Raw genomic sequence first — 16,134 nt, forward strand, 5'->3', positions numbered from 1 at the left:
TAAAAAAGTAATAAGGAAATCCAGACTTAAACTTAATTCATCCCCACATACATATGCATAAAGATCCAGCCTTTAATGACAATTTATTTCTTCCAGAGTACTTGTGAGCAAGGCTGACAGCACAGACAGCTGCTCACCATTTCTTTATCATTATGTATAACCCCATGCAGTCATTCAAGACACAATATTCAAGTGTTGCACTGAATTATGAACATTCTGATAAACTTTTTAGGCAGCTTATCATGGTACTATACAGCACACTTCAGAAATATTATTACATTTACTTACACAGCCCTTTGCTTGAACAGAATTTTCCATGATTTTAAAAGGCTGAACTGCAGCACAGCAAAATTAGCAGCTACACTCTCAGAAGCATCTGCTAATACAGATGCCTAATTAGAAAACCTGTGGCCTGATTTTCTGCAGGATTCACTATTAGTGCAAGTTCTGATCAAATCTCCTGCTTACATTGGGGACAGCTATAAAAGAAATCAAAGCAGAACAGAAATGTGCCTTTTTTCCTCCAGCACAGCCCTGTGCAGCAGGAACATGAACCAAAACAATTCCCCAGAGTGTTACTGAACTTCTTTGTCCTTCTACAGTCCCTGCTCCTCATGAGACACAAGTTAACCTGCAAACTTACCCAGCACTCTGGCTACAGCAAGGGAAGGTAAGAGGAGGATTCAGAAAATAGTCCTGAACACCAATGGAAATTGCAGAGAGGAAATCCAAGATGCCTAGAAGAGATATCCCCTGCCTATCCTCCTTCTGTGGCTTGCATGTGGCTCCTAAGAACAAGGCTGTGGGCTTTGAAGGGCTGCTAGGGACGTGTTCTAGGATGCTGCCCCAATACTGAGTGTGCAGAGCAGGGACAGCCCCACCACTGATTCCCAGAGTGCCAGAGCTGCTCACAGGGCTCAGCACAGCCCCACCAGCCCCACACCTCCAGCTCCTGGAGCAAACAGAGCCCAAGCCTGCAGACAATACCCTCCTTCAGCCCAAAAACTGGGATTTTTTCCCAGGAAGCTATCCATCCTGTGTGCAAAATGAGACAGCAGGCCTGTGGGTAAGCACCTGTTCCTTAACCCTTGGTGTGCCCTGAGTGCTTCCTCCTCCCTGGAGAAGGAGGCACTGAGAGCTCTGCTGCTCTCCCCCTGCACACTGGGCCCAGCACGGCTCACAGAGAGGAGCAAACCCAGCAAAACCCACCTGCAGCTCTGCCATCCCACAAGCAGACTGCTCCCCAGAGACAGGACTCCAGAATAATGCTGCTGCACCACCTCAATTCTGCATTAAGAGCAGACTAAACCCAATTTTCTGACTCGAGAAGTCTGGCGTCTTTGAATAGATTTTGTGTGGAATTTGACCAAAAGCTTCAAAATATTTTCATCCCCCTTTTTATGTGCCTTTTTGTAATGCAGGGACATGTTTGCAGGAGTTATCTGCAGTCATGAATCTTACTTAGTAAAAATGAATGCTAGCATTCATACATCATCACTTCAGAAAGAGAGATTAAGGAAAACACCATCTATCTTTGCCTCCAAAAGTGAAAATCACAGGATTTAACCCAACTAGTGCTGCTCCTGGAAATGATTCTAGCTGGCTGGAGCTCAGGATTCTCCAGCTGCCTTTGTTCTCAGAAACAACTGAACCACTTCACAGAGACTCTTCTGAATCAATCAGAAAACACAGAGCAGGAAAAACCTCAGCTAAAACTGCTTGAGCTCGAGACAGTCCCATTTTAAAAGAAATACAGTGCAAAGTGTTGCACAGTTACTCTGTCACTTTCTGATCATGGGTATCTGCCACTTTTTAGATAGAAAAATGGGATTAGGCTCATTTTTAAACTCTCAATTCAGACCAAAACCCTCTCAGTTTTACTGCACTTCCCTGGCTTCTTTCTCAACATAACACCTATCCACCAGGAAATATCACATATGCAATGAATTAGACCACAGTCCTTTCATCTCAAACTGCTTTGAAATGTCACTTAGTAAACCCAGTGGAGTTTGTTTTCCCAATGAAAATAGATTTCTCCACTAAATCTTCACATCGGGAATGTACCATGTGGTTTGCATTTTCTGTTCCTCAAAACAGTTTCCCAAAAGCTCACACTGTTTGATTGCATTTTCAGTCAAGGGAGTTAAAACCTGAAATCTGGTGAGACAAATTAAAAATTATAAAAGGGGGGGTTGAGGTGGGGATCTGTATAGTCTGTACTTATGGAAAGTGCTATTTACTTTTGTGTCTCTTTAGCATAGTAAATTCCATTATAAATCCAAGTATTTTTCTTCAATAACAACCAGAAATTTAACAAAAGCAGAGGCTGGAAACTCCCACCTTGTTTTCTAAGAAGGTTTGATAACTTAGAGTAATATTTGGATAACCAAATGCACAAAACAGAGCACAGGTAACAGAAAAGGGAGATTTTCACCCCAAATTGATGCCCATAAATATGAACTTACTCTGTAGATGGAAGAAGGCAAGTCCTTTGGGAGTCAAAACATCCCATCAATGTGAATTATCCTCTGGAAGCATTCCTTACTCCTCTGTGATCACTGGAGCAGAGAGCAGTTCAGGATCTTAACTTTATCTACAAGTCTGTGCGATGGATTCCCAAAAAGTGCTGCCCACTCCCCAGGAGCTACAGCCCCTCATGCTCACTGAGAAATAATTTGTTTAATAAAGTTCACCTGTGATTTGAGCTCTGCCGTTACCAACACCTGTGCACGGTTAAACTGTTCCCACCAGTGCAGGACACAGAAAACACTTCCAGGTGCAGCCCCAAGAGCAAATCCCATCCCTCTGAAGCAGATATCTGCATTTGGGAACTCAAACCACCCTCCTGAGCAAATCCTGTCCCTCTGAAGCAGATATCTGCATTTGGGAACTCCAACCACCCTCCTGAGCAAATCCAGTCCCTCTAAAGCAGATATCTGCATTTGGGAACTCCAACCACCCTCCTGAGCAAAGGCCTGTCCCTCTAAAGCAGATATCTGCATTTGGGAACTCCAACCACCCTCCTGAGCAAATCCTGTCCCTCTAAAGCAGATATCTGCATTTGGGAACTGCAACCACCCTCCTGAGCAAAGGCCTGTCCCTCTAAAGCAGATATCTGCATTTGGGAACTCCAACCACCCTCCTGAGCAAATCCTGTCCCTCTAAAGCAGATATCTGCATTTGGGAACTCCAATCACCCTCCTGAGCAAAGGCCATTCCCTTGAGCACCAGTAACAATAACTTGGGCCAGTACATTGACCCAAAACTGAGTTTTCGGTCCCAATTCCCAGTAAGAACCAAGCCACCCAAACTCTCCAGTCCAGCAATGAAAACACTGTGCTTCCTTCCCACCCTCCCTGGGTATCACCCCCTGTGTCAGCTGGAGAGAGCACTGACACTCAGGAGTTCTCAGCATCAGGTGGAGCCAGAAACCAGCACAGGAACTATTTATTATTTGAGCAAGTCATTGATGAAATGTGCAACTGCTGTGCTGATGAACTCCAGAGCAAAATTCCACCAAAACTGAGCTTCTCTCTACATCCAGAAATTGTGCCAGGCTACAGCATTTCTGACACAGGGCAGAGCAAGGAAAATTCCGGTTACATTTTATTTCTTTAGAGGTGCAAACCACATAAGTAATCACAGATAAATGCATTTAAAATGCCCCTACTTGTAACAGCCAAATAATTTGCATTAAATGCCCTTTAATAAGCCGAACAAATGGACTCAGATTGTTTCAAACATCCTCTTATGAAGGATAATGAAATAGTTCTATTTGAACTGCACCTATCACTTATAAAGAGAATAATTATCACTAAAAGAGAGAAATTTCCAAAATCACTTCAATTCTGACACAGTCTAGCAGTGCCAAATGATACCTGACACCCTGAACTTTCCCCTCTTCCAACAAAGGAATACATAAATGCTGGGGTGGGGGAAGAAATCGTTGTAAACTATGAACTGTCTGTGAACAACACTATGAATAAATGACACATCAAATCCAGTTTTCTTCATTGGAAGGGAAATTGCATGGAAAACAAGGTGGGCTGAAGGCATTTACCAGGCAACCACGACTTGTTAGATAAATAAACTCTGCCAGCCAACAGCTTGTGCCAGTGTCTTGGCAGGTCTTATGTACAGGTTCTAACATTAAAATCTCATCTTTAATTTTAGAAAAGTCCACAGTCATAAAATAATGAACCAGCAAAAGTCAAGAGAAACTAACAACAAGCCCTGGAGAGCCATGGCTGCAATCTGACACACCCTTATTAAAGGGAAAAAGAAGGGAGGAGGTGCAAGAGGCACAACGCACAAAAAAAGGTCAGAACATTGCTAAAGTCTAAATGGGCTTGGAAGCACTGCTGAATTGATTTGCTCTGTAAAGCTGAGAGAGGCAATTCAGGGCCTAGATCAGGATCCAAATTTTAGAGACATTCAGAACTGTGGATTCAATTCCAATTGACGCATCTCAGCAACTGACAAAGGTGGATCTTTTGCCTCTTCTCAAAACAAAAACAAATCAATGTTAAGTTCTGTTCAAAGGAACCATTTGCATTTTGTGACTTTCCTGAACAATATTGCCTAAAGGCATGATTTTTTTACCTCAAACCAGTTCTGACATGACTGCACTACAGGATCATGTTTAAATGTCATCTGATGATTCCTATTAAAGCGCCACCGTTTCATCGCTACAGCTAATTTCATTCTAAATGAATTTTCAAAACCAAGACTAAAGTTCAATGGAAGCCTGAAGCTTTGAGGACTTGTGAAGCTTTGAGCCTGAACTAGAGCGATATCCAACTTTAATCCGTGAAATAGCCAAGGCAACAGACGAATCTCTGCTGCTTTGAATAAAGCTATAATGCAATAAAGACCTTCCAGATGGACCTTGCACCATAGGTGTTTCCACATTTGTCTTTCAAGACCAGTCAGCACCACCCTTTCATCTCCAGACTCCTGGTGACACTCCAAAGGAAAAAGGAGAATATTCTAATTCCATTATGTCGCATACAATTGGAAAAATTCCTTTTACCAGCTTGCTGACATTTCAAAGCACAACACATCAGCTTATGGAATCAATATGAAAATGTAACTAATGGGCACCTGCAGTGAATTGTTGAACACTATCATGTGATCCTGATCTTTTATCAGACTGGGGTTATTCCTCAGTAAAAATATAACAGCAATAATTCACAGTACTCCCCAGTCAGCTGCAGGTACTGTTGTAAAAAGAACTTGCAATTTACCCCAAAGTAAAAAATATTTTTCCTATCCACATTATGATAACAAAAGGTAATCAAGTGCTGCAGTCATTTCCCTTTTACAGATGAACAAATGAAATCTGACAGGTGACCTCAGCATTCACATCTGCACATACAGCTGGGGAGAGAATTACAGAAAATAGGGAACACCACTTGGAATTGCTTGCTCTTCCCTCTTCTCCTGTGATGGAATGACAAGGGAGCGTGTTCAACACATATACAGGGAAGAGAGTTCCCTGTTCCTGAATTCCTTTAGTAGATTTCTCTCCAGAATTATCAAGGGTGTAATTATGAAAAAGAGAAGCACAAAGACTTTTGATACAGTTAGAGCTCAGTAACATCTGTCATAAAACACTGGTTTTTTGAGCACCTATTAAAGACAGAAAATATAGCAATTAGTCACTCTGCCAAATAAAACACAACTTCTTATTTTTAACTGTTAAAACAAGGCCATCTAAAAGCCAAATATTTGAAGACACAGCAGGATGGACCTGCTGAGGAGAGACCCAGTCAAGAAGGATGCCAAGCTCAAGCAGTTCACATCAGCTTTTCCAGGGGACAGAGGCTTTGCCTCAGCTGAGGCAGGTGCAGCTCTCCTTGGCTGCTGGTGCCAAAGCCTGTCACACACAAAGTCACCCAACAAGCATCTCTCAGCACAGACACTGCCCAGAAAATGAGGGGCCCTTTCTGTCTAGTTGTACCACCCATCTGCTGTATGGGTCGAGCCTAAACCCCAAATTACAGCTGTGCACAAAGAGAAGCATCTTCTCCATCTGCACAGCTCAATGCTGCACACCTGCAGCCATGAAACATCAAAGTTCACATCCCACCAAAAGAGCAGAGACAGAGAAAGCCTAGATTAGGCTCATCATTAAAAATGTGGGAATGCAAGGAATAACAACAAAGTATGCTATGAAGTATGACAAAGCTGTAATACAAGTTGATGCTCTGCAAGATTTTACATAAATCTGTAGCAAAACTGAAGCCCTCATGAGTTTTTAGGATGATATTATTCTAAGTAGGTATCCACCCCTCACTAAGGGGCAGCCAAATTCAATCTGTCTCTTCCCCCAGGTTCTGATCAGTGAAAATTAACAGGTGTTCAGAAGTCAATGCTATATTAACTTCCCCACAGTAGTTATTTATTCTATTTGGTACCCTTTATTTCATGCCAGCAGAGTGAGAGGTCATTTGATTCCACAGTGCAAAAATCAAACATTCTGGCTGTTTCCAGAGAGAGATATGAAATTAGAAAGTAAAAAAACCACCACTTCAAGTCGTGAAAAAATGATTTAAAGAAAAAAGATGGATAAGGCATAACTGCTGTCTCCAGCACACACCCACAGCACCAACCCAGCAATGGCTGGAAATGAGTGCATGAATCAAACACACTTTAGCAGCCCAGCAAATACAGGCCACTGGTCAGGCTTCAGTCTCCACACGAGTGTGATGGCCTTGCACAATGACTGACAGGGGAATTCAGCTCAGACAGCAGGAATTAAAACTGCTAATTAAGCCCCAAAGCAGCAGGGCCTGACTCCACGCCCACCGAGGGAGGTTTCACCTGGCTACAGGGGGAACTGGAGCAGGAGACACCACAGAAGGTCTGGGCCCCCCTGTCCTGCTCTGCTTCTCCCCCAGCACTGCTCCAGGAGAGCATCCCGGAGGGACAGGGCATGGAAAACACAAGGATGGGCACTGCCCTGCCCCAGCCCTGCTGCAGAGAGCACCTGGAGCTGCCAGGAGGGCAGAGCTCACCCTGGCAGGCACATGCCCAGGGCACAGCAATCTCTGCAGCTTCTAGCTCCAAGGACACATCGACCCTTTCCAACACTGCTAACTTGACATCCCACCAAATCACCCACGTCTCCCCAGTCTCCTCCTGGCGTGTTTCATCAGGGTATCAGTGCTCCCCAAACAAGAGACCAGCAACTATTTTTAAACAAAGGAAAATCCAGAGTTTCTACCCCCCTGCCCCCCTCCATGAGCTCTGTTCTTGTAAACCACTGAATTCTTGGCTGAAGTTCTGGAAAAGAAAAAAACTTATTCAATCTGAGGCAGATGCTTGGCACAGAATCCTTTAGCTGAAACAGTTAATGGTTGGGGAATTTATAAGAAACTAAAACCAAACTCTCCTAATGACAACTCTGTTAGAAGTAGTGCTATTAATCCTGTTTGAAGTAATAGTGCAAGAAACTCAGGGTTTGGGGTTTTTTGTTTGTTGTGGGGGTGGTGATAGTGTGTGTTTGGTTTGAGCTCAGGAAAACAGGTTTATCTTGTGCATCAAAAAGCACATTCTACCTGCATGAGGAAATGGCAGTATATTAATGTAAGCCACTTTTATTTGTTCAACACGTCACAGAACCAGCAAAATGAGAAAAAACTCCACCCGACAGAGAAATCAAAGTTGCATCGTTTACAGAGCGCCTCTCATGTTCTCTAACCTCTCAGTGTTTAATATCCTGCAGTGGATATATGATGTAAGCAACTCCCAGAACAATCCCTTTTTTTTTCCTGGAGTGTCCCAGGGATAAATTAAAGCCATACCACTGCAACTGCTGGGCTGCAGGACCCAGCTCAGCCCTGCTCTCCCTCCCCCCTTCCTGCTTATTCAAGCAGTAAGTTGATCCCAAGGTGATACAAACTCACCATTCTTTTTTTTTTTTTTTTAATAAAAAAAGTGTATTTTATGTGCTTTATCTCCCCTGAAGCAGTTTCCAGAGGAATTAGAGGCACACCAGGGCTGGCACACAAAAAGAGGGTAGCTCATTTTGGGAGAGGGCAGAAACCTGGCGGCATCAATTTCCATTGGCTCAGGCTGGTAAGGAACAGCACCCCCAGGCAATACAACTGGTTAGAAAATGGAATTTCACAAGGACAGAAATGAACATTTCAAAAGTTAACTTTCACTCTTAATCAGGAGGAAAAATTAAATGGTTACACAGAGTTACAATGCTTTTCAGAAGTTGCTTGGAATGACAAGTCTTTTCATCACAGCTCATTTTTGTAACAGCAATACAATTCAAAATTACAGAAAAACATGAACAGAATATCTGTCAGTTTATATCTGAATACATCTACTTGAAGTCAAAATGGTCACTTGATGTGTAACAGTTCACCAAAAATAGAGAATCATCTAAGTAAATTGACCTCACCCATGACACTTGTAGCATCAGTGGATGGCAAAATCAGGTTAAATTCTTGCAGCAATGTACAATAAAAGCGTCCACTTAAGGGGACTCGTCTGGCTGCTCACATCTGTCAAGCTGCTGAAACTGCACAGTTGTAAGAGCAGGCTTTGCTAATGACAGTGGCACTACAACTCGCATGATCTCTGTTATTCAAGCAAAAAAAAAGTGCCAGCAAAGGCTGTCTGCAAGCACAAAGGTACTGACCCAAGATGTCAGCCTGCAACAGGAAGACATTAGCACATTTCTGAAGTGTAATGGGAAAGAACCACTTAGTCCCAATGTACTCCCCTAACGAAAAGTTCACTTAATTGACCAGGGCTGCAGAGCTGCCAGTAATTTTAGTGATGGGGATGACACTTTGTTTATGGAATCCAAGCTCTGCAGATTAATATGCTTTAGACTAGCAAGGAAAATAGAAGAGTACACTCACTGGGTAATTTCACTAGATACAGCTGAAAAGAAAAATGCTGACCTGAGGCTGTGTATTGACCCAAAAAAATGTGAACAAATAGATAAAGAGAGAGTATTTCCATTTGCTAACTAAAACACAGGCACTGCTGGGCTGAAATGATTTCCAGAGCGAGATGCATCCGCAGCTTTTAGCAGATACCTCTGAGTGAGGAGACTGCAGAAGCTATGAACTTTGAATGCACCATTTGTCCGTCCCTGTTTCAAAGGGGTCACATCTGTCACTAGAGCCTGAGCCAGTCCACAGAACACAAAACAGTACAACTGCTTGAAGAGCTGAACACTGTGAAACTGTTTTGCCAGGGTACTGAGTCTGTAAGGAAGGCTGAATAAAATATAAAGGACTCAGGCCTCTAAGAGCAAGTCAGGACAAGAGTTTGAACTAGACAAAAACAACTTTTCTGGCCAGAAAGTTATTGCTAATGACTATGAAGGACAGGCAAGTGAAATTTCAGCCAAATACCTTAAGCTAACACCTTACAGCATCCCAAAATATTGCCTGCATTTTTATCACTGGACTGTTTAGGTTATAAACAAACCAAAAAGTCCCACTGGACAAGGTGGCCAAACCGGGGCCAAGTCTTTCAGCAAAGTGGCAACCACAGTGGGTAAGAAGAGACAAAGAGCAAAAAGATTGCCAAAAGTAGAAAGGCAGCGGTAATCCTGGCAGCAGAGAGCAGGTACAAGCCCTGCTAACGCCTCCCTCGCACCAAACCCACCTCCTTTGTGCAGGGCAGCTCTCCTGCTGCACGGGAAATGTCCCCTCCAGGCTGATGGACAGGTGTGACTGGAAGCCACCCAAAACACGCATTTGCTTTCCCCAGCATCCTCAGTTCACCTTTTTAATGTCCCTATTGGATGGTTTTCCATTACTGCCTTTACACCCCAGTTGTCTCAACTTGTTGCCATTTTAACATCTTTTATCATAATATGCTTTTTGTCTCTCTGGGAATAGCTGGGACACTTCTAGTGCAGCCTGCCAGATATGAACCACTGCCAAAATCTCGCTGTGGCAGCACAAACTTGCATGCAGCTTATGAGTAAATAAACAAAAATTTACCAAAGCCCTGGAGAAAACTGGGATTCTGCACAGAAATCTCTGACACCTCCCTCATGGCATGGTCACACCCTGAAGATTGCAGGCTTTAATTTACTTTTTTGGTCACTTAACTGTCTCGGATAGACACAACCTTAACCACACCTGGGAACAAAAGCTCTGGAAGATTTACTGCAGAGGGGCGTTCCCTTGAGAACTCTAACCAGGAAAGTTTGTATTCCAAAACTTTTGGCAAATTTGCCATCATTCAGAATTCTGGCTATTCCTTACACGCCACCTTTTCAGTAGTGCTGAACTTCTGCTTTGTCATTAGAGTTTGAAAACACAGAACTAAATCCCAATTCACAATAAAACCCCATCCCTTCATCCCAAAGAAGAGAATTTGTCAATGCTTACTAACATTTGGCCATTTAAGAAAACGTAACATTGTGCTGTTTAGAACTTAATTTTACACAGATATTTAGTTCTGCAATTCAAGAGGCAGACACACATTTATGCATTAGAAAAGCGATTACAGGGATGATATTTTATATCACAGTCATGCACTTAGAAGCAGCTTTGAACAGCCATTTGTAGTACAACTGCTGGGTGTTTTACTAGGTAAGTACAGTGTCTAATAAACTTTGATCTACTACCAAATATGAAAACAAAGTAAAGTGGAATATTAATAGCACTATCTCCATTTTGAAAGGGTTCTATCCAGAAGAGAGATTAGCCACTTATAAAAACTCCATGCAGCTATAATTTAACATAATGCAAGCTCCTGCTATGCTCTTGGCTGGCACTAACGTGATGAAATTGAGAAAAAGGAAATTTATGAAGTTTTCCATAACAGTAGGGTATGCCACGCTACTGAACTTCCAAAATAAGATACAAAAAATCCTTGCTGCTTGATTAATTTAAAATCAGAAAGAAAGAATATTGAAAATAAAGAGCCTCACTCGGTGTCCACTGCAGTGTAACAAAAACCAGGATGTACTGCAGGGTTGTGGGAGGTAGAAGGGCAGAGCAGAACCCTGGCAGGTGCTGTGCCAACCTATGCATGCACAGCTGTGTTTGCATTTGGGCTCAAACACTGTTCCTGCACCTAAAATCCTGCTAACTCCACGCACCTTCAGCAACTGCTCCTGTTCAACACTTCCTTGCACTTAGAGATGCTTGTGCAAACAAATCAGTTCTCTGGCTGGGCATCCTTAAACGCTTTTTTAGGGCTCAGTGTACTCGCAGTTTCTGTGAGCCCTGTTCTAGCTCACTGCTAATAGGAAAATGAAGATCCCCACTTACCTATCCATTACAAAACGAAGCAAATCTGTACATGTGCGTTCACATTTCGCCCTGCCTCAGAAAAGCTATTAAAATAAATAAATAATCTTCCTTCAAGCTCATGAATACCTCCTATAGGCTATAAAGGGGCTTAAGCACATGCATTAGCACTTTGCTGAAAAGAGGTCATTTCCTGAAAGGAATATATATACACTTGGGATTTACTTATGTAAATACAATTTCTCACACATCCTCTCCACCTAAGGAGCAGCCATCCAATAATTGGTATGTAAAACATGTGCTTGCACCTAAATGCAAGAGCACTTTTGCACGCTGACTTTTATACATCCTGCTCTGACTAGAGGCATGGCTTAAATTAAATGCCAAGCTTCTTTCTCGAGATTGAATGAATTAACATTACTGGCCAGATAATAACCCCAGCATAATGGCGCACTGAGGCCTAAGGCAACATTTCGTGAGAATTTTCTTAGAAATTCAAGCCTGATAGGAGATGCTAATGAGTTTAGAGAAGTAAATATGGCTCTTTAAATAGCAAACGACAACTTGTCTATAACAGTAAGTTTCTCAGCACATTTACAAACGTTTTTGCTTGCGAGCTATAAAGTGACTTTCATTTAGTTGGACTTTAGCTCTCAAGAACAATCACTATCCTCACACGCCAACAAAGAGAGCGCAAATACACGAGGGGAGCGCAAATGAAACGCTCATTAAGGCGCCACAGGAAACTATACAAACACCTTATTTAATAAGTTTAATTAAGTGGCTCTTTTCTAAATCATACAGTGCCCAACAATGCTCAGGCCAATTCCCCGCTCAGAACCTCTGCCTCTCTTCCCTGAAGGAAAGTAATATTTTGTCTTTTCCTCTGGCAGAGCAGAGCCCCGGGGCCCCCAGCAGCAGCTGCTGGCAGTGCCTGGCTGGGGCACCATTCCTGCATGGCTGGGGCAGGTCCAGCAGGGCTTCAGGAGCTGTTGTTTATAAACTCTGCCTGTAGCACTTTCTCCTGCCTTCATGAAGAATCATAACCTATTTCTGTTGTACAAATGCTTTCCTAGAGGAGCGCCCATACACTGGTGCCTAACTCCGCATATGAAGGATGAGGATCCATTGCAGAGGATGGAAGCACTGGTGACCATCAAAGCAGCCCCACACCACGCCAGGCACTCTTCACAAACCTTAATCCCGGGCAGTCTCTGAAGGTGAGCACGAGGCTGATCTAATTCTCACCTCCAGGCTACAGCAATCAGAACAGAAACCTGCATTTTAGGCTCCTCACATCGGCACTTTCAGAGCGTGTCAAGTCACCGGGCTGTCCATTAATTTTAATGCACGTTGAAATGACCGGCATTAAGAGGCCATGCAATTTTCTGCCGAGTACTTTGTTTTCCCTGCCGAATGGGGTGGGAAAAGTCCTTTTATGAATTGCTCCTGATTCCGCTCCTGCTTCACCCTTGAGATATTCCTGTATCTCTCACGGCTGCCTCCACAATCAACTGCCCTGGGAGAGAGGTTGGCAGCGCTGGACCGAGCTAAACAATGAAGAGTCTTTTAGGAGTAATCTTCTTACGACAGTCAAAGAGCAACACTAATACCAGCAGGATAAAGGGCAAAATTATGTTTTTATTCCTAGGAATGGCAACAACAGCAGGCATCGCAGATAGCTTAGGAAGTTTCCACACCCTCCCAACCCAGACGAGGAGGAGGGCACGGTTTAATAAAGCATCCACAACCATCATGTTTCGTCTGAGCAAGAAAACAAGAAGTGTCGAGACACGGCAGTCACCTACGATTCTGCACAGAAATCTCCCTTGGGAGCATGCACTGTCTGCATCCCTGAGCCACTTCAGAAGAGATTTGCCTTTGTCAAAGGAACTCTCTCATCACAGAAGTTCAGCGATGAGAAAAACCAGCACATCATTCAAATGACCCCTCCGCTAAGCCAAACCTGTTCCTCAGCTGTCCCTTTAATCAAGATAACAAGCATCTTGTCCAACCCAGGTGACAGCCCTTCCATCCAGGCTCCGGAGCTAACACCGCACCATTCCAATAGAATTTAAAGGACGCTATTCCCAAACACTGTCACCGTGCCGCTCCTGGAGCTTTCACCGCTGCCCAAATTCCGCCCCAAGCCGGCGCTGGGACACCCCCTCCCACAGAGACGCTCCTTTAACATAACGCAGTAATTAACAAGCATCTGTAAAATCATCATTGTTAAGCACGAAAGTAAACTTTGCCCGTTTCTCCTCTTAGACAAACGCAAGCTCGCAAGGTTTCCCACCATTCACACAACCGGCGAGAGAGAAAGCAGCAGAGAGAGGCAGCGGCAGGACTGAAAGGAAAAGGCAGGAGGAAGAGGAGGAAGGGGCAGCTTAGTTCACACGGCTGACAAGATCAACTGGTGCCCGCGCCGCTTACCTCCGCAGAGCAGCGCTCCGAGCAGCAGCCGGGCCGCCCGCGCCATGCCGAGGAGCGGCCGAGGGGCGGCCGAGGCTCCGGGCCGCGTCCCGCGGGGCTGCGGGGCTGCTCCGCCGTTAGCTCTGCGCGCCCGCCGCCCGCGCCATCGCTCCGCGCCCGCAGCGCCCTCAGCGCCGCTCCGCGCTCACCCCGCCGGAGCCCATGGCGGCTGCCCCGGCCGGCACCGCTGACGCTCCCCGGACAAAACTTTTGAAGCGGCTGAGCAAAGGGAGGGGAAGATGCGAGAAGCGGCGCGGCTGGAGCGTCCCCACGGCCGCTGTCCAGCTGCGCTGGCCCCGAGCGCCCTCCGCCGCTTTCCCCGCCCGTGTGAGGGGCCGCGGCGCGCTCAGACACTTTTCCCTGGGAGGAGGGAGGGAGGGAGGGAAGGAGGGGGGGATGGATGAAGGGAGGGGGCACCGCCGAGCCCCACCCTCAGGGGCGTGAGGGGACGGGGACGCGCGGCTGAGGCAGCGATGGAGCGGGACCCGCGGCCGATGCGCTGAGACAGCGGCTCAGGGCGAAGGGCTCGCAGGGCTGAGAGGGGCTCCGGGCAGCGGCCCTGGCAGCCAGGAGAGCCCGGGAGCGGAGCGAGGGACGGAGCGGTCCGGCCCCGGCCTCACCGCGGCGCTCCCGCTGCCTCCGCTCCTGCTGGGCAGCGGCGCTCGGGAAAAACTGCGAACTGCAGGAAAAGAGCCCTGCCAAAAGATGAGAATGCCCTGTGTGCGTTCCTCTCCGGGCAGAGGAAAACCCACCGAGGAACACCTGGGCCCGTCCGGGTTTGCCCCACTTGTGTTTCCCCACCTGTGTTTCACCAGGCCCCGCCACCGCCTCCTCACTCTCTTGTTTTGCCTTTTATACACGTTCTCAATCCCATCTTCCAAACATAATTCACAGGCAGCTGTTTCATCCCTATTCCTTTAGTTTTGATGCTTTCCCCTGGGCATCTTGGATAGCTGGCGTCTCTTTCCTCCTTCTTGTGGCAAAATAAAATGTAAATATTTGTGGCCCAACAGTAAACACACTTTCAATGATATTTACTACAGCTGTAGCACACAGCAAGCAAGGGGCAGGTTGGTATCAAAGTAGTGAGTATTTGAAATATACTAAGTGCAGTATTTGAAATATATACTAAAGGTGGTATTTAAAATATACTAAGGGGTTTTTTCTCTGCTTAGGAAAAAACCCTTAGTATATTTCAAATACCGCCCTTAATATATTTCCACAAACCCTCCACGAACACTCTGTGACAAAGCAACACCTTTAAATGGTGGCTTATTCCCAATCTGCTGGTTTTATCCTGAGAAATCAGGCTCTGATCCTTCAGGCAAATGCAGCCATTCCCCTGTAGCTGGCCAAAATCAGTGAGGTTCTATCTGTAGTCAGTTCCTGAAAAAGATGTCAAAGTTTGTTAGTAGATATTAGCCTAAAAAAAAATGAGTAAAGCATCTTTTGGCAGATTCTAAAAAGCCTATTGTTTGTGCAAGACATTATCCTGGTTTGATAAGCCAAGTCAGGAAAGAGTTCCCTAGCACAAAGATTTCCAGGGAGGAACTGCAGAGAACTTTGTCAGGAGTATGCTTTGTGCTGTCATGGTTTACATGATTTTATTGTCAGTAGCAGCTAATTCAAATGTGGAAAAAGCAAAAAGAGGATATCATAAGGATGAAATTTCAATGTAATTTTTCCCACAAGAGTATAAAGAAGCGTTTCTCATTGAAAAACTCATTCAAACATGTGTAACTGCTTTAGTGTCTTCTGCTTGATTGTAGATTTCACTAGACACTACAAATACTTGTTGGATGAGTTTAAATATAAGAATCCAGCAGTTGACAGTAAAACACAGCAGCTATCAAACATTTATTTCCTGTATCTTAAATTTGTAGATAATGTAGACAATTCAACTCATTTATAAGAAAAAGCAGCCACGGTGCCAAGAAATGCTATTTTTTTCCAAGGCAACTTTCACTAAGGGACCAAAACCCAATCCTATAATATTCATAGTTCATAAACTACCAACATCTGTCTTCTTTGAATTGCGGAAAAAAAAAAAAAAACAGTCTGATGTAAATTAGATGGAACATGAGATTATTCAGAAGAACTGACAGGCAGTAGAGGTCCTGTTTATCGAGTCTGAGCTGGAGCCTGTGTGTTACTTGTATGAGAACAAAGTTTTGCAAGTTGCACCTTGAGTCCATGGATAAGAGGCAGAAGTCAAGTAACAGGTGAAAAAATGGTAAAGAAGTCTGGACAGAATAGGTTTTGCTACAACTGTTCTTACTCCTGTGAAATTTGATTTCATGTCCTTCTAGGTACAGCAGTTCAGGACCAGAATTTTCAGTACCGGCTCTGCCTAAGATGATTTGTTTGGGCATTTTCAACTGAAGGACTTAAGTACACAAATCACACTCAAAGAACCCAG

At 44.6% G+C, this 16,134-nt stretch overlaps 1 protein-coding gene across 1 annotated transcript in view; it reads right to left on the reverse strand.

Annotated features, from left to right (window-relative positions):
* The window catches only part of TMEM132C (transmembrane protein 132C), a 171,425-nt gene extending 157,371 nt beyond the window's left edge, over positions 1-14,054 (reverse strand). The window contains 1 exon segment of the mRNA XM_036393463.1: positions 13,677-14,054. Coding sequence (XP_036249356.1) covers positions 13,677-13,722 — 46 coding nt within the window. The 5' untranslated portion in view covers positions 13,723-14,054.
* Positions 14,055-16,134: the final 2,080 nt, after the last annotated feature.

This window comes from Molothrus ater, chromosome 18 (assembly GCF_012460135.2).
Source record: "Molothrus ater isolate BHLD 08-10-18 breed brown headed cowbird chromosome 18, BPBGC_Mater_1.1, whole genome shotgun sequence".
In the NCBI taxonomy this organism is placed as follows: Eukaryota; Metazoa; Chordata; class Aves; order Passeriformes; family Icteridae; genus Molothrus; species Molothrus ater.